General features: G+C 41.5%; 1 protein-coding gene across 1 annotated transcript; it reads right to left on the bottom strand.

Annotated features, from left to right (window-relative positions):
• Window positions 1–3,060: 3,060 nt before the first annotated feature.
• Window positions 3,061–3,870, bottom strand: LOC145280178 (uncharacterized). Its single transcript, XM_080131941.1, has one exon. It carries the CDS (start codon window positions 3,868–3,870, stop codon window positions 3,061–3,063), a length of 810 nt encoding a protein of 269 aa, XP_079988067.1.
• Window positions 3,871–23,719: the final 19,849 nt, after the last annotated feature.

Genomic DNA, 23,719 nt, shown 5'->3' with positions numbered 1-23,719 from the left:
GCTAGCTAACTGCATGCAGAACGAATTTATATTTGGTATTGGATAGCGGTCTGTTTTCGTAATGCTATTTAGTGCACGGAAATCACCGCAAGCTCGATACGAACCATCCGCCTTCTTTACTAAATGCAACGGGGTTGCCCACTCGCTACTGGAAGGCTGGATAACTCCAGTATTTAATAACTTTTTAAATTCCGCCTGCGCTGCGTCTAATTTAGGGCCGGAAAGTTGTCTGGCTTTAGCAAAGACTGGTACCCGGCTGCCTGTATCAATCCTGTGATACACTCCACCATAGTCTTTGTTTGTGCCGCTATGTGGTGAAAGTACATTATCATATTTACTTATTACCTCGGTAATATAATCCGCTAGGTCGATTTTATTAATTATTACCGCATCGGTTCCTGTGACTGCATTCACTGTAATCTCATGCTCCGTTACGTTATCACGGATGGATCGATTTTTGCAATCCACTATGATGTGAAATTTGTTCAAGAAATGGAATCCTAGCAAAGGGTTAGTGACATCTGCGATCACAAAACTCCATTGGAAAGATCTTCTCAAACGTGGAATTTTTATTTCTAAGTTCGTTTGACCATAGCATTTTATACTCTCCCCGTTAGCGGTTGAGATATGCACAGGGGTTGGCTCCAGGGTAACTCCATTTACTACGGAGCGTGGCAAAATGGAAACAAACACTGGCCCCTGTATCTATAATAAAATTAAATTTAGCTGCTCCTATCTTGGCAGAGACTTGTAATAACGGCGGGACCACTGAAGCAAACGCAGTCCGCCTGTCTAGTTTTCCGAGTCACTTGGGGCAGGGAAGGAGGGGCGCGAATTAGGTAGCATTTGTATACTGCTCTTCTTCTTTAGCCACTTACACCAGGGCTTACATGTGCGAGCCTCTTCTGCAAAATAAATATGTGCTCTACACATCTTCGGTCACTGTTTCTATCGATATGGACGTAAACCGGCCGGGATGTTTTCAAAAGCGTGTCTGGTGGTACTATAATCGTTTGCCTGAGCATGACTTCTAACCGCCTGGAATACTGACGTATTCTCTATCAACGGCATCAAATTGTCGGACAGTCGACCCAATTCCATTAACGGCATCTCGGTGTGGGCTGCTACTACTGGTGCTATTTGCTTCGGAAGCACACGTATAAACTTGTGGCGCACTATCTCTTCACTCGCTCCTATCCTATTCGCGACCGTCACCATCTCCTGGAGGTATAACGATGGACGACCAGATAATGTAGTGGTCCTCATCAACTTCTCCAGGAGTTCGGGTCTGGTCTTTTCATAGGCAGATAACACCGACTCCTTTAATTTAGCGTAATTAAGTGACTGTAAGATTGCTGGGGGAATAAATGTCACTACGTCCGGTGGCAACGCGCTAATGACTGTGTAAAACTTTGTATCGTCGGTCGTCACGTGTCGGAGATGAAACTGCGCTTCTAATATAGAAAATCAACCGTTTACACTAGTCTCCATGAATTGTGGAGGTTTAATACTAACTTGCTGTGCATCCATTATTATTATTGTTATTATTATTATTAATAATATTATTACTACTACTATAGTTATTAGCTACTATCAGTTAATATTATTTCTTCTTTTTTATTTACTTGTAATGGCGACTAAAGGAAATTGCTGGGGAAAAGGGGAAAAGGTGTGATAGAAAGAAGAGAGAGAGAAAAACGTACTCACCAGAGGTTAAATTCAGCCGTTACAGGGATTGATTATCATTAGTTTTTTGTTATATATATATATACGTATATGTATATATATATAGTAAATGTTCTTCAGGGGGAAAAAAAGAGTTCGTCTGGTGAAATTTACCACTTGTGTTCCAAAGATGGCGTATGTTGTCATGCACGTGCCTTTCAAAGAAAGTTTTTGTATGTGTGTGTGTGTGTCAGCACGCCGTTTGTGAATCTGTTTTAACTGCTCGGGCCGCTTTCGTCGGAGAATAGTTTTTAGACCTGGTTCTAATTTAGCAATTTATGTGATGAAAATCACGTAAAATTACTTTTTTTTTTCTTTAGTGTAAAACCGTTTCACAAAAATAGCAATATACATATATACATATATATGACTGGCATTTCTTAGGAAGCGGATTCATATATACCTTATTTTTGTATGGTTTTACTGTTGTCCTCGAAAATTCGTTTTTTTCTTTCTTTTTTTTTTTTTTCTTTTAAATTTCTTTTTTCACTCCGTCCCGTTCTCCTGGGTTTTTCTTGAAGATTGCGTGTATATACGCGCACGGGGTTCACCATATTATGGCATTATTACCATACATTAACAGGGGAACTAATTAGAGGTCACCATTTCGGTAGGCTCTCACTTCGCGGCACCTCCGATAACAGGGAGAACTGGAGTGCTGAAATAGAAAGAAATACTGGCAAAAGAAGACATTGTCTTCTTATAAAAATGAGGACGTGTAACACGACTTTGTTATGAGTTCATGAGGTTTTATATATCCAATATATATGTGTGTTTTCCCGAAACTCGGGTTACAAAGAAAGACAGTGCATTTTGTAAAGTCTGTATTAATGTTCAATGCTCCTCTTGGCTACCTAACGGGAGCTGAGGAGTGAGGCGTGTGTTCTGTCTCTAGTCGCCGTGGAAGTGAGTACATTTCCTTCACTCGAATGTCCCACATAAACCATTCTCGCTTTTCATTGGCTGGAACCTCTGATGACGTATAAGAAGAAAGGAAGGAAAAGAGAAAAGAGTAGGGAGAAAGAGAGAACTAAGGTGAGAATACAGCCTAGTCTCGTAGTAGTAGCAGCTCACTACAGACTCACCGACTGGTGGAAAAAGTTCTCAGAGCTCACCTCGTGGTGGAACGAAGGTTCTCCTCTTCTTAAAAGGGAAAAGGCAACATGCCTGCCCGTGACCAAAGGGAAAAACCAACCAGCCTTAGAGCAGGGGCAGATTACTCCTCCCCGGTGCCCTCTAATTTTTAGTCCCTTACAACACTCCTCCCCCCCCCAAAAAAAATACGGAGTACTTTTAATTGAATGTTGTGAGAGGATTGTCTTTTTTTGTTTTTTTTTATGAAGAGACAACGTCTCTTAAATGGGCAGGCCATTTTACCTGTCTGCCTGAACGTGTTATTTTATAAGGGCGTTTTTTCAATGTCACTTCGACTGGCATCCTTTGTGAGGGATCTACTTCTAAATATGCATCCTCGAGTGTTGCGGGTTTCAACCAGTCAACTGAGATATTTTGTTCTTCGTCCTTAATGAGGACGCTGAAATACTTCTTGTTTTTCTTGTTGACTTTAAAAGGTCCGCGGTACGGTGGTTGCAGGGTATGTGACCTAGCTGTATCGCAAACAAACACATGTGTGCATGTCTCTAGTGCATTTGGCACATATATGTTAGCGCACTTGTTTATTCCGGATGGAGAATATGCCATTTTGGCCATGATTCTTGTCAGTCTATCAACAAATGATGCAGGGTCCCAAACTTTATTTGGCGTATCACAAAAGTATTGTGCTGGCAGGCGTAGTGTGGTACCATACAGCGCTTCTGCTGCTGAGCAATTCATATCCTTCTTCACTGCTGTGCACAAACCCAGCAAAATTAGAGGAAGGTGTTCTAACCACTTTGTATTGCTGGTAAGCACTGCGCGTAAAGAGGCCTTTAGGCTGCGATGTAGATATTCGACTGCTCCGTTTGCTTGTGGATGGTATGCTGTCGTGTGTATACTTCGGGTGCCCAAAAGTCCTGAGAGTTTATGTAACAGTTCGGACTCAAACTGTCTACCTCTGTCAGTTGTCACATTTTCCAGGACACCAAATCTTGCTACCCATCCAGCGAGGAAAGTTCTGGCTGTTGTGTATGCTGTCATATCCGGCATTGGTAAGGCTTCAAACCACCTTGAAAATCTGTCGACACATGTCAAAAGATAGCATTGGCCTTCACATGTCGGGAATGGACCGGTGATGTCGAGGTGTATGTGCTTGAACCTCTCATCAGGTACTGGAAATGTGCCTAGTGGCGCACGTGTGTGTCGACCGACCTTGGCCTTTTGACACTGCATGCACTTCTTTGTCCATTCTCACACGTCTGCTTTCATCCTCGGCCAGACATACCTGTCTGTCATCAAACGTATCGACGCATTGGCCCCTGAGTGTGATAACCCGTGTACCGCATTGAATATGTCTTTCCTTAAGGATGCTGGAACATATGGGCGCAGTTTGTTAGTGCTGATATCACACACTATTTTTCTAGGGCTGTTGGGATGTGCCATTTTCACCAGCTGCAGTGATGTTCCATTATTCTGCAGAAGCTTCTGCAGGTGCTCGTCTTTTTCTTGCTCCATAGCTAAGGTGTTGGCCTCGACGGAAGGTCCCAATGTGAAGGAGTTTATTCCTCATGGCAGTGTATCTGCTGGTATATTGTCAGCTCCCTTCACATGTCTGACATCCGATGTAAACTGTAGGATATAGTCTAACTGACGAACTTCTCGGGGAGAGTATTTGTCTGAGGAGGATTGCAGAGCGCCTAATAGAGGCTTGTGGTCAGTCACCAAGTAGAATGGCTGTCCCTCTAGGAGCTGCCGATAATGTCTTATTGCGGAAAACGAGGCCAACAACTCTCTGGAAAATGTGCTATAGCGTGTTTCTGCATCAGTCAATTTCCTGGAGAAGAAAGAAATAGGTCGCCAGTTCCCATTACATTTTTGCTGTAGGACCGCTCAAATTCCAGTTGCAGATGCATCTACTGCCAGGCAAAGTTCACTATCGGGTTGAATGTGGGACAGCTTTGCGGTGTCTTCTAACATGGCCTTTACTTTGTTGAATGCTGCTATTGCTTCCTCCGATAGTGTAATGTTACAGTTCTTCACATTTATCAGCATACCTGTCAATGGCAAAAGTACTTGGGCAACATGAGGGAGAAACCTACGATAGAAGTTAACTAATCCTAAAAAATTGCCACAACTGTCTCATTGTAGCAGGGATAGGGAAATCTCGGATGGACTTGACTGTCTCTGGGGATGGGGAAATTCCCTTCTCAGAAATATGGTGCCCCAAAAATATAACCTCGGATTGACCAAAAGTACATTTCAATGGATTTAAAACAACACCATATTGGTTCAGGCGATCGAATACTTGTTGCACATGATCTATGTGTTCCTGCCTATTCCTGCTAGCAATGAGGACGTCATCTATGTATGTACACACAAATGGCAAGTCTTGTAGAACCTGGTCTATAAAACGCTGGAACGTTTGAGCTGCGTTGCGTAAACCAAATGGAACACGAAAAAATTCAAACATTCCAAACGGTGTGGTAATTGCCGTTTTGGGAATATGTTCAGGCTCCATAGGGATCTGGTGGTATGCCCGAATAAGGTCTAATTTAGTAAAGACCCTATTATTCTCGGCCACTGCTGTTATATCTTGGATATGTGGTACTGGGTACCTATCCGGTTTCGTAGCACAATTTAAAGCTCGGTAGTCCCCACATGCCCACCATGCATTTGGACCCTTACTAACAAGATGAAGAGGCGAGGCTCATTCGCTATTTGAAGGACGAACTATGCCAAACTGCATCATCTGCTGAAATTCTGCTTTTGCAGCCTTTATTTTTTCAGGTGTTAAACGTCTGGCTTTACAATGGACGGGTGGGCCTTTTGTCTCAATGTAATGAGTTACAGTGTGTGGTAACACTTCCTTATGAAAGGAGGGGACCGATATTGAAGGATATTCCTTCAACAGACTCAGGAAGGCTTCGTCCTGGTCTGCATGTGCTACCTGTGGACAATGGTGTGCCAGTCTCCACCACCCCACATGCTACAAGTTGTGTGCTTGGATCTCGGAGACACTGGCCTGACATCTACTACCAGGCCAAATGCTTGCAGAAAGTCAGTACCCAGTATAGCACTGCTTACGTCAGCCACTATCAAAACGTGGATAAACGATCTGTGTAAACCCAAGTTAAGGTCCATGCACCTCTCCCCATAAGTCCGTATTATCGAACCGTTTACAGCTCGCAGTGTAAATTTACAGGGAGGAGACGTTTTGTCCACTGATGTTGCTGGGATAAGGGAAACTTGTGCCCCACTGTCCACCAAAAACGAGATGCCTGTATTTTTATCTACAACATAAAGTAGGCGGCCAGAGCAGGATGCACCGACAGTTGATGCCGCTCTCGTCTGTCGGTTTAGGCTTTTCCCTGCCCCTTATAATTGTAAGGTGGAATACGAGAGTTGGCATTTTCACCAAATCTCTTGTGCTTCTTGTTTGCATTCCCGGGACTGGCTGCGACCTCCTTTGCTGCCATGTCCCTGCTTCTGTTTTAATGATAGTCTTCCGCCATTCTGTCCATACGGGCTTCCAACCGTTTTTGGCCCGCCATTAATTTTTCCAGAAGCTCGTCTCTTCCAGAGGTCTTCACGCTGGATACTGCAGACGATTGTGTGGATAATATGTCTGCAATGTGATCTGCTATGATGGCGAGTTGTTCCACCGGCGTGGACTCGTCCTGAGCAGCGATAGCCACCTTATACTCTGTCGGGATCCGTTGGAGGAAAATATGTTAACGATGCTTTTATCCATCGCACCTTCAGCTAATTTTTGTAACCGTTTTAGAAATTGGGACGGCTTGCTATCTCCCAGGGTCTGTTGTTCCAACAACTGCGAAATACGCTTATGTGTGGAAACAGTCACAGCAGTCGTGACTCTCTCCTTAAGTACATCGTACGGCTTTTCTGTAGGTGGAGAGATTATTAACTCTCTTACCTCAGTAATTGTATCCTGAGGTAAAATGGATGCGACGTAACACAATTTCTCTGCCTGGTTGTCAATCGATTTTTGTTTGAAAAATAAATCGAGTTGAGCAAAAAACAAAGCAGGGTCGTCGCGAACTAACCAGACATTAACGTTACAAGTTGTCGCCATTAAAAAAATATATATATTTATTTATTTATTTTACCGCACTGGAAACTACAACAGTCTAGCAGCAGAGCATGGAAAGAAAGGAATAGTAATAATACAACACGGAGGGTAAGGGGGCACAGAGACAGAACGCAATGTACTCGCCCATATCAGCCAATCCTGCATCAGGCGCCGAATTTGACAGGAATACCGACAGCCGTTTCAGGAACGAAATTTTCCTATAAGGAATAATTTAGTTTCGAAAAAAAAAAAAAACTTGTTGCTTTTGTTGTGCACGATTAAAACAAAACCCTAGTTCTATCCTTATTCTATCGACAAAAATATGTAAAGAATAGGAGAAAAATCGTGTTGCTATCTTAATTACGCTACCCTACGAATTTTTATTTAGGGAATAATAATTAGAATTCTAGAAATAAAATTTACATCCTAGCTTTTTCTTATTGTTCATAAAAATATTATTTTACTTTTTTTTAAACAGAACTTATTATTATGTATGTGCGTGTACATATATATTTTCTCGGAGTCACCAATTTGTTTGTTTTAACTAAACAAAAAATATATGAATAAACACAATTGCCCAATTACGTTTACACATTTATTATACACTGACAAACATTTAAACAACAATAAAACACAATACAATAGCGACAGTTCGATAAGACTCACCGACTGGTGGAAAAAGTTCTCAGAGCTCACCTCGTGGTGGAACGAAGGTTCTCCTCTTCTTGACAGGGAAAAGGCAACACGTCTGCCCGTGACCAAAGGGAAAAACCAACCAGCCTTAGAGCAGGGGCAGATTACTCCTCCCCGGTGTCCTCTAATTTTTAGTACCCTACAAGTACTTCTGACATACCAATTGAGTAGATATCATTGCTTTTAGTTAAAGGTCACAAACTGTCTTGATTTCCAACTGTTTTAAAGTCCAGTGAAGACTTTCGAATCTCCAATTGACAAAATATCGCAAATTTTCAAAAAACAAGCAGGAATTTCCCAAACAAATCAGCAAGTGTAGGATACGTCGTTCAACACATGGTAATGTGACGACGTTGTGATAAACAAGGTTTATCTCTTTATGATTAATGTGGAGATGAAATAAATAGTCTTACCGTTGAAAGATGAGATTACTTGTTCTTGAAAGAGAAGAAATCATGACGTCTTTACAACAAAGGAAGAAGATAGACATTGGAGAATGTTTTATTCCAAGAACGTCATTACTAGAAGACCCAACCCCGGACTAGCCCTATAAGTCTCAGAAAAGAAAGTTGTTTATGATTCTGTGTCATTCGGACTTGGGTGAATCTTCTTGTGCCTTCATTGCCTTCAATGGTTCTTTTTTCCCATAAGCTGAACATGTGGTACCCCAGACTGGACATTTTTCTTTTTGATGAGTGTGTTGCGGGCCAGGATATAAATATCCTAACTCGCTAGAAAAGAAAATAATGAAACGAATGGAAAGAAGGAAACAAAACTCAATTGCTGGATAAAATAAACATGTTTATTTTCTGTACAGTTTGTCTGAAGAAACTGAAAAGAAACGGCAAAATACAAAAAGTGTGCAAAAGCGAAACGCTTTGCAGTAAATACAATTGCCGATCTGATTGGCTCAAAACAATACAATGGGAGGCATGATGTAATTGTTAAATTTCTAACACACTGCCAAGCAAAGGAGGAAAAAGTAATGGATATTCATTACTTTTTTATTAAATTATGCGAAAATTTAAAACGGCCATTAAGACAAATAACCAAGGTTGTCTAAAGGGACTTAATTTTAATACAGTTATTTTTTATTATTATTGAATTAAATGAATGTATTTAAAAACTGTCATGAAGAGACAGGTAACAAAGGTTATTCCAAAGGACTTAACTTTAATAGTTAATTTTTTATTATTATTCAAATATGTGTGTCTGCTGTTACGTTCACGGGTTAGTATCAGAGTGAAGACGACACAGAAGTTAAAATATAATAGCAGCTTTATTGAGCGGTTATGTTACAAGACATAGTCCTCCTCCTTTTTTAGGAGAGTTCTATAGAAAGGGGAGAGGGCAAGTGAGGGCAGTGGTGGGGGTTTCGATGTAAGCAACATCTCCCCCCCCCCCGTCAGGGAGGGTTTTTGATCATTTTGTTTTCTTCTAAGGGGGAAGGGGTAGGGATATGATTTTGAATGGCAACATCGGGGAGGGTGAATTGTTCATTCGTTGTAGTGTGCAGGTTTTTGAATAAGGCGTCCTGAGCACGTGGTCAGCTGTTGGCTGTCATTCCTTTCACAAATGCTTTCTTCAGTCGGTTCATTTTCCTGTGTACTCCTTTCTTTTTGTAATATGGGATTGTCAGGCTGTATTTGGGATTGAGGGTGATCATCAGCTGTGTGTGTTGCTTGATGGTGTCCTGGGAAGGAATGTTTTGACTCAGGTGTTTTGCGAAGGAATCGCCTGTTTCAGCGGTATTGCTGTCCATCTCTTGCTTCCACTTCATAGGACCTTCATTTTCGGACCGTTGCTTCCCTCCACTCTCTTGTGTAAGGACTGTGTGGTTGGACTTGAACATTATCACCCACGTTGAGGCCTTTTAGCTCTTCTCCCGTCTTATGGTGCCTAATCCTTCTCTCCTGTTTCTTCCATGCTTCATAAGTTGAATGTGGGTAACGGGGCTTCAGCTTTAATTCGACAGCTGGAGTCTTTGTGCTGGGCTGGTGCTTAGTCCTTCAGTTGGTGCATTGCGTAGGTTCAACAGTCCCAGGAATGGATCTTCTCCTGACGCTTTGCATTTCTGGAAGAGGTGTTTGGTGATTTTTACTGCTGCTTCGGCAGCACCATTTGCTGGGCTGTTGCCTGGCGATATTGTCTCGTGGATGAATAGCCATTTACTTGCAAACCTTCGGAATGCATAAGATGAAAATTGAGGACCATTGTCGGATGTCAGCACCTCTGGAATTCCATGGCGTGCAAAATGCGCTTTCATGCATTCAATCATGGCTTCTGATGTGGGCGTATCCAGTTTGTCAATTTCAAAGAAATTGCTATGTCTGTCTACTGTGATCAGATAGTTGTTCCCTCCCCATGATAGGAGGTCTGCTGCTACTTGTTGCCAAGGTCTTTCTGGCACTGGTGCTATGATCTGTGCTTCTGCTGGCTGGCGACCTGCATAGGTTGCACAGGTGTATTGTCTAATCTCTTTAGACATTCCTGGCCAAAATATGAGGTCCCTCGCTCTTCGCAGACATGTATTTATGCCGAGGTGGCCGGCATGTGTTTTTTGTTTCATCTCACTTTGCATAGCATGCGGTATGACTATTCTCTGTCCTTAAAGTATTAGTCCATCTTGTACCGTGAGTTCATCTCTGTAATCAAAGAACAGTTTGATAGAGTTGGGTAAGCTTTCCTTATTATGCAGCCACTCCTTAGCGATTACTTCTGCCAGTGCTCTCATGTTGGAGTCCTCAACTGTCTTTTGGCGAATCTCTGTGAGCCTGTGGTCTTGTATCAGCTGCATTGTCAGATTATTCACTGACATTATTTCTTCCAACTCTGGCTTGTGTGTTGGTGCTCGTGACAGCGTATCTGTTAATGGGATATCTTTCCCTGGCTTATATCGTAGTGTGTAGCAGTATTGCTGAGCCTGTAGCAGTAAGTTCTGTAGCCGTTTTGGTACCTTTGATAAGGGCTTTTTGCTGATTCAGACAAGCGGCTTGTGGTCAGTCAAAACTACTACTTCTCTTCCATGTGTGTAATGGTGAAATTTCTCTAGGCCGTATACAACTGCCAGCATCTCCTTCTCAATTTGTGCATATCTTTGTTTGGTATCTGATAGTGATCTACTTGCAAATGCAATTGATTTGTCAACCTGTATTAGTGCTGATCCTAATCCATACTCACATGCATCATTCTCGAGAATCAGCTCCTTGTGGGGGTCATAGTATGTAAGAACGGGTGAGTTCGCGATTGCTTCTTTGATAATGTCGAAAGCTGCTTGTTGGGAATCTGACCATGACCACGGGACATCTTTTTAAGTGAGGTTCTGGAGGGGTTTTGTCACTGTTGCAAGATTTGGAATAAATTTCCCTATGTAGTTCGCCATACCTAGGAATCTGCGGAGAACTCCAATGTTTCCTGGTGCTGGCATGTCAGTGATAGCCCTTACTTTTTCTGGGTCGACTCCAATGCCATCTTTAATGATGCGATGCCCCATGGAAGTGATTGCGTCTAGTCCGGTCTCCAGTTTTTCTGGGTTGAGTTTAACTCCTATTGTTTGGCATTTCTGGAGTAGTTTGTGGGGCCGTCTGTCATGTTCTTCTTGGTCTTTGCCATAGATTACCAAGTCATCTATAATGATAACAACTCCAGGCATGTCTTAGAATTGTTCATTCAGCTTTCTTTGGAATATCTCTGCTGAGGAGTTCAGGCCAAATGGTAATCGACGCCAGCAATATCGGCCGAAGCATGTCTGAAAAGTGGTCAAGTCACTGGATGCACCATCGAGCTCAACGTGCCAATATCCTGATGAGAAGTCCACTTTTGTAAATATTTTTGCATCTCTCATGTCATGAAGGACGTCCTCGAGAATTGGTATGGTGTAGTGCTCTCGCATGAGTGCTTTGTTGAGCTCATGAGGATCCAAGCATATTCTCATTGTCCCGTTTTTTTTCTTGTTATGACAAGTTGGCTAACCCACGGAGTGGGTTTATCTACTGGTCTGATCACTCCTAATGTGGTTAGTTGACTTAACTTCTTCTTCAGTTCAGAGCGTATAGCTATAGGTACTCTCTGATTGGGCATTATGGTTGGTATTGTGTCTGGCTTGAGCTGGAGAGTGGCTACACCCGGCAGCTTGCCCAGTTGATCATCGAACACTTCCTTGTAGTTTTCCTATATGTTGACTTCTGCGACACGGTAAAAGTTCTTCTGCTTTGTCTCCACAAGGCCCATTTGTACGCTCGCCCGCAGACCAAGCAGTGACTGGCAATCATCTCCATCCCTAAACACTACAAATTACACTGCATGCCTCTGGAACTCTGTTCCGTCTGCCTGCTTCCCACCGAACTACAACTTGGATGTCTTCAAGTCCAACGTTAACAAATTCCTAATGAACCGCCCCCTTAAGTAAACACTTCATCAAATCTCCACACTAACGTAATGTACTTGCAATAACCCTTATCCCTGAGTGGCTTCCGGGCCTTGATAAGCGGTGATCACTGTGTAAAAAAAAACAAAAAACAGTAGGTTTGCTGCATTTTGGGGTTTCTTATCTTTCTTTGGCATACACCAAGTATCTTCATCAAAGACCCATTCCACATTGTATGGTTGCATCCTCTATGCAAACCTTTCAGAGAAGGTATTAATGGATGCCCCTGTGTCAATCTGGAAAACAACTTTTTTGTTCAGAAGGAACTTGGCTTCTTTTGCCTGTTTTGTCTTTTTGGGTTTTATCGCATTCACCCAGTGGATGTATTCTTCATCCTCCTCTGTTGAGGATGCATTAAGTTGGTGTACTCGTGGTGGGGGTGCAATACGTCTCTTGCTTTCATACATTCGTGTGCTCTATCTCTGTTTTCGTGTCATTCTGTCTTTGTTGGGACACTTGGATTCGAAATGTCCCTTCTCATTGCATGCATGGCACTATTTGCCATGGGCTGGGCATCTGTTGCACTTTGGCACGTGTGCATAGCTGCAGAATAGGCATTCTCTTTTGGAGACGGGTTCCTTCATTTGACTGCCTTCACATACCCTCATCACCTGGGCTGTATCCAGTCCCATTCCTTGATTGTGGGTTGAGGCCATTTCAGCCGCTCTGCATATGTCAACACTCTTCTGTAGGGTAAGGTGCGTATCTTCAGTAGCTACAATCTGGTCCCGCAGAAGTGAGTCACTGCATCAGGTACAAAAATTACATGTCTTCGACAGAACTCTTAAATCGTTGTAGAATTTGTCGAAAGCCTCTCCCTCACCCTGTTTCCTCTGACAGAACGCAAATCTCTCATAGGTTTCATTGAGAATTCCGACGGAATACTCCTCCAGTGCTTGTAGCATGTCTTCTACAGTGTGCTCCGTCTCTGGGGTGTCAAACTGCATGCCCTGGTATGTTTTCATGGCGTCATTGGCCAAGCAGTTCTCCAAAAGGGCAACCTGAATTTCTCATGGTTTATGGTGCAGACCAGTCAATAACGATCATAACAATAACAGACTGCAGAGATTAGCAGAGACCACAAGGCGAAGGGAAGCCATTGATTGAAGCGACCGACCGATAAAAAAAAAACATTGCAGAAGTTAAAACCAAAAGTGATACTGCTTACACGTTCTTTGATGATTTGCCGGTCTCCTTGGATGTTATTAACTCCATAAACACTGCTGCTACCATGTTACGTTCACGGGTTAATATCAGAGTGAAGACGACACAGAAGTTAAAATATAATAGCAGCTTTATTGAGTGGCCATGTTACAAGACATAGTCCTCCTCCTTTTTTAGGAGAGTTTTATGGAAAGGGGAGAAGGCAAGTAAGGGCAGTGGTGGGGCTTTAGCTATACGCAACATCTGTCGCTGAATGATTTTATAGAAAAAAAAACTAGATTGTTTAGAAGAGTTATTAACCACAAGAAAGAAAGTGATTACATTTTAAATCCATATTGTGGGGGAATCACCCTCCAAATGGACTGTTCTATTCATTATATAAACGATAGACCTTTTGATCCCAGGTGTGGATTAAACACCAGAGCGACCCTCACCTGCTCGGTGACGTTTACTACTCTTTTCAGTTGTAACCTTTTTACGTTGTTGTTCCAGTAATACATTGTTTAAACTCTATTCCGTTGTTCTGTTTTCTTTGTGGCTTATTGCAAGCCATAACACTGGCGACATAGGATTCGGAGAACGTACTCACGTTTAAAAACAGTGTTCTAAAAAGTAAACACTGACGACATTGGATGCTAGGAGCATGCTAAAATCGAAACCAGTAACGACATTGAAAAAAAAAATACCCGTGTTGAAATAATATTCTAAAAATACTAACGACGTCGGACTCAAATGTTATCAAGCCTAAGGAAGTGTCTAAACACTTGCAACTGAAAGGTTCATGGTAAAAAAAAAAAAAAAAAAAAAAAAAAACGCAGATCAGTACGGGGAAAAAAGAGTTGAAAAGAAAAAAGTTTGTCACGACTTTCAAAGATAGTGCTGTACTTTTGCAAAAAGAAAAAGGTTCGTCGCGACTTAGAAAGGTAAATTTTTATACTTTTGGAAAAAGAATTCGTCACTTGTGGTTTTTCGCTGCTAAAATTGGGCGTTATTTTTTTTTTCTCTGGAGAAGAATATACACTTGATTTTTTTCCTTTAGACAATGAACTTTTTATATGTTTATGTTTTTTTCTGCTCATTTTATTGTCTGGAGGAAGAAATAAGAAATAGTAAAACGGTTTTGTAAAATTCAGTGAACGTTTTGAAATTGCTAATGCTGACAAAGCAAAATGGACGAATTGAAAGTAATGTTGAAACGTTTGACCAAGTTGCATATCGATGCCGCAAAGCGTCAGTCACAATCCGAAAAACACTGGACTGAACGTCAAATACGATTCAAGGAACAGCAAAAGGAATTGTAAAAACAGTTAGCGGAATGTTAAATACGAACCGAGGAACAGCAAAAGGAAGTTAAAAAACAGTTAGCCGAACATCAATTAGAAGTTCAAAAACAGTTAACCAAACGTCAATTACGAACAGAGGAATTGCTTACAGAAATGGTTAAGAATAATGCGAACGCGGAAAGCAAGTCAGCATTTTCTCAGAATACAATATGGACCGTGATAGATAATTTTAAATACGAGGAAGAGGAAAAATCATTTGCAGCGTATTTCCGGCGTTATGAAGATTTTTTTAAATATTGACTGCAGCAACTGGTCTGATCAAAAGAAAACCAGACTTCTACTACGAAAATTGGAAACGGCTGAGCATGATAAATTCGTGGATTACATTTTGCCTCGGAAAACAGCAGATTTATCATTCAATACCGAGAAGGAAAAGAGAATGTAGCAGCAGACACTCTCACGTGAACAAGTTGTGCTACACTTACGGACAGCAAACTGTTAGCATTATACAAATCCCTATGTCACCCAGATGTAACCAGAATAACACACTTTATTTGAAGTAGAAACTTGCCATACTCAGTTGAAGAAATCCGCGTAGTGACAGCCAATTGCAAAACATGCAATATTATCAAACCGAATTTCCACAAACCACCTAACTTACATCTAGTCAAAGCAACTCGGCTATTTGCTCACCTAAGCATTGACTTTAAGGGACCACTACCTTCTTCATCTCGGAACAAATATTTACTAACCATTGTAGATGAATTTCCCAGGTTTACCTTTGCTTATGCCTGCCAAAACATGGAAGCCAAAACTGTCAACAGATGCTTATCTAATCTATTCTCTATCTTTGGCATGCCGGCGTACATACATAGTGACAGAGGATCTTCATTCCTTTCCCAAGAAACAAGAACTTTCCTTCACAATCATGGAGTTGTCACAAATAGAACAACGCCATATAATCCGGAAGGCAATGACCAAGTGGAAAGGTACAATGGCATTATCTGGCAGTCAATCCTTCTAGCTTTAAAAACTAAAAGTCTTCCAGAGTCACGCTGGGAAGAAGTCCTGGCTAAAACTTTGCATGCTAGTCGTTCATTGCTGTGTACATCAACCAACGCTACACGACAGGAACGACTATTCAAATTTAACAGACGCTTAACCACTAGGATCACCTTACCTGCTTGACTAAGTCACCCTGGGAAAGTACTGATGAAACAGTATCCCAGGAACAACAAACACGAACCACTGGTCGATGATGTTGAACTGATAGAAGCAAATCCACAATATGCCCACATTAGAAAATCAGATGATAGTGAAGCAACTGTCTCACTTAAGCATCTAGTCCCCAAGGGCAGAGGCCATAATGTATCACCACAAGAGAATATTCCCAGGGATGTACCTACATCAACCCAGTCCGGAAGCCTACCCCCTAGAGACAATAATCAGGAAATGCACATTACTGTGGATTTGCCAACACCAGCTCAGCAAGGAAGTCAGTCCTCTAAGGAGAATCATAAACTAAAAAGAACTGTGAACGACTCTGTGAAAAAAAACACACAACTAGTCCACAAATCCTGCATCGTTCCACTCGAGTCATATCTCCCCCCAATCGAGTAAATCTGTAAAGAGACTAATTCATTTGTTTAGTAATTTTAATAACATCATATTACACCTTACTTCTTTCAATGTGGCGGTGATTGTGGTAAAATAATAATCACTTGAGAGTAGTCTTCCCCTTTCTAGGAAATTGTCTCCCTTTGTTTGATATACCAAGTCACAATCTTGTATATGTATCGTGTGTTCTTCTAGTTGAATAAAACCTAAATCTCCTAACGGTTGTGCGAGCCATTTCTAGTCTCGCACAAAAACCTGCGTTCACATCTCAAGCCACTTTTCTTGTCATACACATATGCACACACAAACATATGCACGCACGTGCACACATGTACATATATTCACGTTCACGTACATACACTCACATTCACGTGCATGCACACACATGCTAATGTACACACATGTACTCACATATACGCACACGTACGCACACATGGGCAACGCCACTTTCCCTTTGAAGGAAATCCACACATGCGCAAAAGACCACCAGAAACAACTATAAAAGCAAGAGGTATAAGCTGCTTCATTCTTTTCAATTCGGCTTCCGAGCTGAGTGGTCGAAGACCATTCGCTCCTGCCGGAGCATGCGCTGCACACCCCACGTCACCTGCTACTATGTGTGGGGGAAAGAGTCAACAGACAGTACGTACACTTTACACGTTTTCTATCTCCAAACTGGATTGACTTTCTCTCTCTCTCTACAAGAATAGACTTTCCCTCTCACCAGCTAACAGCGAGAAATGCACGCCAAACTGGATTGACTTTCTCACTCTCTCTCTCTCTCTACAACAATAGACTTTCCTTCTCACCAGTTAACAGTGAGAGATGCACTCCAAACTAAACACGTGCTGTACCATTTCATTTAATTTGTTTCTTCACGAAATAAATTCTAGTTCATTTAATTCAATAAAACCGGAAACCGGAAGTAGGGTTATGGGAGAGGAGTGGTGGAAGACTGGGTGGGGGTATTACTATTGGTTCTACAACACACACCAACAGCAAAAAAAAAAGGACAAAAAGTCAAATCCTAAAACGTTACTTAAAAAAAAAAAAAATATGTACACTGCATATTTTTTTTTCCTGGGAAGAGGAGTATTGTGCGAGCCTTTTCTAGTCTTGCACAAAAACACGCATTCACATCTCAAGCCACTTTTCTTGTCATACACATACGCGCACACAAACATACACGCGCACGTACACACACGTACATATATTCACGTACATACACTCACATTTACGTGCATACACACATATGCTAACGTACACATATGTACTCACATATACGCACACTTGCACACACATGGGCAACGTCACTTCCCCTTTGAAGGAAATCCACACATGCACAAAAGACCACTGGAAACAGCTATAAAAGCAAGAGACAAGCTGTTTCTTACCTTTTTCAACTCTCTTTCCGAGCTGAGTGGTCGGCGGACCAGCCGCCTCCCTTGCAGGGTGCGCACACCTCACGCCACCTGCTACTATGTGGGGCAAAAGCTAACAGACAGTACCTACACGTTATACGTTTTCTCTCTCCATGAACTGGATTGGCTTTCTCACTCTTTTTTCTCTTTTGCTTTGGTCCATCAACCAGACAAGTTCGAGTCCACAGCTAGTGGCATGAAGACATTTCCACGTCGACAAGTACCAACATGTGTGCGCAGCTTTACTGATGACAACCCTCTATCCTTTTCTTTGTCTACACTCTGGACTACCATTCCCATTTACACTACATTACTCACTCCTTTGTCCACGTGCGGCCATGAACACGTTACACCTAAAACATTCATTTTTCAACAGGAAATAAATGACATGTTTATTTTATCCAGCAATTGAGTTTTGTTTCCTTCTTTCCATTCGTTTCATTATTTTCTTTTGTAGCGAGTTAGGATATTTATATCCTAGTCCACAACAAGGTATTCTTTATTCTTGTAATTCGCCACACAACCTCACCTACAGAAACTTTCTGGAGACAGTTGTCCCTTAACTCAAGGGAACATAGAAGTACCATTCTATTGGGAGGGTCAGGACACAACTCCTCAGAACTGTAAGTATTTATTAGCGAGCAATGGTGATAGCTCGTTTGCAAAAAATGGTAAGGGGTCAGATTATCAAGATCTGTATCCGATGCTGATATAAAAGTGAGTGGCCTATCATTTATGACCTTTTGCACATCTGATAGGGCGGTAAGGAATTTGAAACAGTCAAGCTTCCTCGTACCCAACAATGTTGTCACACACTGCTTAACAGTTTTAATCAGCCTTTCCCATGCACCTCCTTGCCAAGCCAAATAAAGTGGAATGGTAAAGTGATTAATTGACGTAGACTTAAAGTGTTCTTTAAAGTCGTTGGAGACGATATATCTGATAGTATTATGCTCGACGCTAAGAATGACTTGGTGTTATCGAAATACACATGAGTTAGGCACACCGTATAAATTGATGAACCTAATAAAGGCTAACAGAAAAGAATGTGTGCCCATGTCCGGTAGAAGTTCCAGATGGATAGTGTGCCAGTTGGCACAGTTTAATATTCAAATTTAAAATCGTTAAATACAATTTAGGCGCGCAGTGCAATTGATTGTTTCGGCGCGTTAAAAAAATGAAAAATGACACCCACGCAAATTCCGGCGTGACCTTTATATACCAAAGGTGTGGACCTAGTTGAAAGCACCCCATGTGATGTCTTCCGTCCAATGGAATTCCTCCTAGGACATGTTTTAAAACTGATTTTCTAGAGCTCGTTTGGAGCCGATCAAATCATATATAAACATGCACAAACACAAAATCTATCTCTTTAGTCTCTTAGCCTTTCGAGCATTCTTTCGTCTCTTTAAACTCTTCCGACTCATTCAACGCTTTCTCATTAGGACTTGCCACGTGTGCAAACATCAATTATTTCATTTCTACTGCTCCGCGCATTAATACTCTCTTTTAACAGACGAACATTAATATTGTCTCTGTTACATATTTGAACATTCAAAGAACACAAAAAAAGAGACTCTCCATCTTTCATATGAACTAAAAAAAAAAACTCTGAAATATTGAGAACTATGTTTTGCTTGTTATTGTTTGTTATTTCTATTCCCGAAATAAACCTCCGTTTGTGTTGCACATAAGATTTCTTATTTTCATTTTTATTATTTGTGGAGGAAGTCAGTTCCCCAAAAAAGGCCAGGCGACCCCCACAATAGCACGCAAACTCATACATGTGAACAAAACATACATTTTTGCATTTCGTTCATTGCATTTAATAAAAAAAATGTCCAGTAAAATCCACACCCATCTGTTTGAAGAGGTGGACAAAATTTACCCTATGAGAGAGTAGCTGAGACCCCGATGAGACCTTGCAAGGTAGAGAATTGATTCTCTTACATATAATACAACTGTGGAGAAAAGTCTTCACCAGAAAAAAACAAGAATTTAGTATTTCGGTGTCATAACTTATCACTGAATCTCCAAACCTTTTCTAAGACATTAATCGCCTTAGATAATGTAGAAAAATCAGATATTTTTTTAGGAAAGGAGTTCTCATCCAAACTGACATCATCCGAGAACATGCAGGAAACGATTTTCCCATTGTTGCCATTAAGGCAGGATAAAGGAGAAACGGGCCAGTTGATGCTATCTTGGTGAAGTCAATCTGGTCCATAAGCCCATGGTTTTTGTTTTTGTCTCCGTAGTGAAGAAGGCTGTAGCAGAAACAAATGGGACTTTTTTCTTCCTCGAATCAATGCCTCTCCCCTGTGCTATTCGTCCACATCTTGACCAGTCAGGGGTACGGTGTCTCTCTGTGTAAGAATGAGTTGTTCTTCTTCAAAACGGATGCTGGCCGATTTCCTTTGGGGATAGGAAGTATCAATGTGCCGTACCTCTGATTGGTCAAGATGTGGCTGAATAGCACAGGGGAGAGGCATTGATTCAAGGAAGAAAAAAAGTCCCATTTGTTTCTGCTACAAGGCTGTTCAACCTGGTTGATTTTCGTCTGTGGTGTAAAACTGGACGTGAAACAGGCTGCCATGTCACTAACACTCCTGTCTGCATTTTCCATGGCAAGAGCTATCTGTCAGGCATAAGGAAATGTTAGTTTCCTCTCGGAAAGCAGTCGCCGATGAATTCGATCATACACTAATCCAACAACGAGCAAATCTCTCAACATATCTTCTATCATATTTCCAAACTCACAAAACTTCATAATTTTTTTTAAATGAGCAATAAAATCCGAAATGGACTGACCTGGTTGTTGGTGGCACATGTAAAAGTTGAATCACTCAACAATTACGGACGGTGCTGGGTTGCAGTGCTCTTTTAATGAGAGTGAGTGTTCCTCATAGCTTTTGTCTCTTAAGCTATGCAGCATGACGAGATTTTTCAGCAGAGAAAATCTTTCCCCACCACAAACAGAAAGAAGGACTTTTTCTTTTCTGGATCTTGTATTCCGTTCACCTCGAAATAATACTCCAATCTTTCTGAATATGTGTCCCAATCACCTCACTTGGCGAGAATTCGTCGATCCTACCATAAGATGTCATATTTTGGAATGAGTGTGTGTGCAGGTAAAAATTTCCATTAAACGCAATGTTTTTGGAGAAAAAAATTAAAATAATGTTCCCCTATATGAGAAGTGATCTTATCCTACATACAAATATCCGTGCATGAAGTCGCCAAGTTAATCAAGAACCTAGATTCCAGTAAAGCAACTGGCCCTGATGGCATCCCAATTATAGTGTTTAAAAAGCTTCAACCAGAACTTGCTCCCATACTTACGAAACTGTTTAAGCGCTGCCTTAAGGAGAAGTGCTTTCCGACTCCATGGAAGACCTCATCAGTTTGCCCTGTATTTAAGAATTCAGGGGATAAGCCATCTCCCTCTCAGTACAGACCAATAAGTCTCCTGTGTGTTATGAGTAAGTTGCTGGAATCCATATTAAATAGAGAAATAGTCAACCACCTCAGCAGGAATAACCTTCTTAGTGACACACAATATGGTTTCCGCTCTGCAAGATCTACCGCAGATGTGCTGACGGTTATATCCCACAGGATTAGTGAATCTCTTGACAAAGGCTTCCTTTCTAGGGCAATTGCTCTTGACATATCAAAGGCCTTCGACAAGGTATGGCATAAGGGTCTACTTCACAAGATTTCCAGCTACGGTATAACTGGAAATGTTTTCTCAATCATTAAATCATTTTTCTCCGATAGGCTCATAAGAGTAGTGGTAGATGGACAAAAATCGGAGGCCTGCAATATAAATGCTGGAGTCCCTCAGGGGTCAAACCTAAGCCCAACTCTCTTCCTGATCTACATCAATGACCTCCCTAAACACATACTTAAATCATTCGTTGACATCTATGCTGATGACACGACCATCTACGGCAACACATCAAAGGCTGTAAATGACAAAGTTCTCTCTGATTCTCTCTCCTCTGATCTCGAGCGCGTGGTTCAGTGGGGGAAGATGTGGCTGGTTACCTTTAATGCATCCAAAACCAAACTCCTATCCTTACATCATCAACGCTCTGATCCCCATCTGGCATCAATTTTGATGGATAGCTCTCGTCTGGGTGAGGCCCCGTGTTTTGACAAGCTTCTGGATTTGACCTTTACTCCTGATCTTAAATGGAACACATACATCAAGTCTGTTGCCAAGGTCGCTGGAAAGATAGTGGGATCCTTCTACCGCTCCAGAAGATATCTCACTACTGATGCAATTTTCTATCTATATAAAAGCCAAGTACGTCCAAGGATGGAATACTGTTGCCATATCTGGGCAGGAGCTGCTAAAAACAGCCTATCCTGCCTTGACAGAGTACAAAATAGACTTTGTGGCTTAGTGGGGGATGCCCTTTTCTCTACCCTGCAACCTCTCTCCCACAGAAGAGACGTTGCGAGCCTATCCTTGTTTTATCGTTATTTCCATGGCAGGTGCTCGTCTGAACTCTAATCTCTGGTCCCCCCTCGCCAATCTTTCACGAAAAACACCCGTCTAGCTGAATCCACTGTGAAAAATTTCCCCACTCTATATCTATGCCTAAATCAAGACGCGGATTCCATGAACAAAGCTTCTTTCTTAGAACTGCACGCCTGTGGAACTCTGTTCTGTCTGCCTGCTTCCCACCGGACTACAACTTGGATGTCTTCAAGTCCAATGTTAACAAATTCCTAATGAACCGCCTAGTGGTTGATTGACAGAAATTAGAAGCCCACAGTATTAATGCTGGTGTCCCTGATCTACATCAATGATCTCCCAAAACACATACTTAAATCATTCGTTGACATCTATGCTGATGACACGACCTTCTATGGCAACACATCAAAGGCCTTAAATGAGAAAGTTCTCTCTGATTCTCGCTCCTCTGATCTTGAGTGTGTGGTACAATGGGGGAAGAAATGGCTGGTTACTTTTAATGCATCTAAAACCAAGGTCCTATCTTTACATCATCAATGCTCTGATCCCCATCTGGCATCAATTGAAGGATGGCTCTCATCTTGACAAGCTTCTGGCTTGACCTTTACTTCTGATCTGAAATGGAACACATACATCAAATCTGTTGCCAAGGTCGCTGGAAAAATGGTGGGATCCTTCTATCGCTCCAATAAATATCTCACTACTGATGCAATTCTCTATCTATATAAAAGCCAAGTACGTCCAAGGATGGAGTACTGCTGCCATATCTGGGCAGGAGCTGCTAAAAAGAGATTATCCTACCTTGACAGAGTACAAAATAGATTTTGTAGCCTGATGGGGTATGCCCTTTTCTCTTCCCTGCAACCTCTCTCCCACAGAAGGGATGTTGCGAGCTTGTCTTTGTTTTATCGTTACTTCCATGACAAGTGCTCGTTTGAGCTCCAATCTCTGGCGCCCCCCCCTCGCCAATCTTTTACGAAAAACACCCGTCTAGCTGAAACCACTGTCAGAAATTTTCCCCACTCTTTATCTATGCCTAAATCAAAACGTAGATTCCATGAACAAAGCTTCTTTCTTAAAAGTGCACGCCTGTGGAACTCTCTTCCGTTTGCCTGTTTCCCATCTGACTACAACTTGGATGTCTTCAAGTCCAACATAAACAAGTTCCTGATAAACCACCCCCTTTAGTAAAACACTTTATCAGATCTCCAATACTAACGATTACTACAACATTGTCCCATTGATTACTGTACGCGCAATAATCCTTCTCCCTGAGTGGCCTCCGGGCCTTGATAAATGGTGACTTTGATGTAAAAAAAAAAAAAGAGTGCACATTTAGCAGCCTTCTTTTATGCTTGTGCGTAGCGTAAACAAAAGTTAGGCTGCGACATGGAAAATAGTCCCAGAGTTCAGCATTTAAGCGGTAAATTTGCGACGGAAACGGTTACCATATTCTTTTAAAGCACACTGAAATCTACAAAAAAATATTTTTTCTATACCAATATGAGACGAGTCTTAAAGTAAAATAATACCGATTTTTCTTTATTTTTTAATTTCCTCGTATCTTTATTTAAAGATGAAAACAGAAAAAGAAATCGAAAAAACCTTCTAGCCAATAAAGACTAAAAAAAAAAAAAAAAATGCTCCCTCTCTCAGGTGACCAGAAAGTGGATGCTCATTTTTAAGAAATTTACATGGAAAAGTGATCACCCTCTTTTCGAA

Source organism: Euprymna scolopes, chromosome 7 (genome assembly GCF_053919585.1).
Source record: "Euprymna scolopes isolate OS-2025 chromosome 7, ASM5391958v1, whole genome shotgun sequence".
In the NCBI taxonomy this organism is placed as follows: domain Eukaryota; kingdom Metazoa; phylum Mollusca; class Cephalopoda; order Sepiida; family Sepiolidae; genus Euprymna; species Euprymna scolopes.
This window is presented reverse-complemented; position numbering and strand designations above follow the sequence as displayed.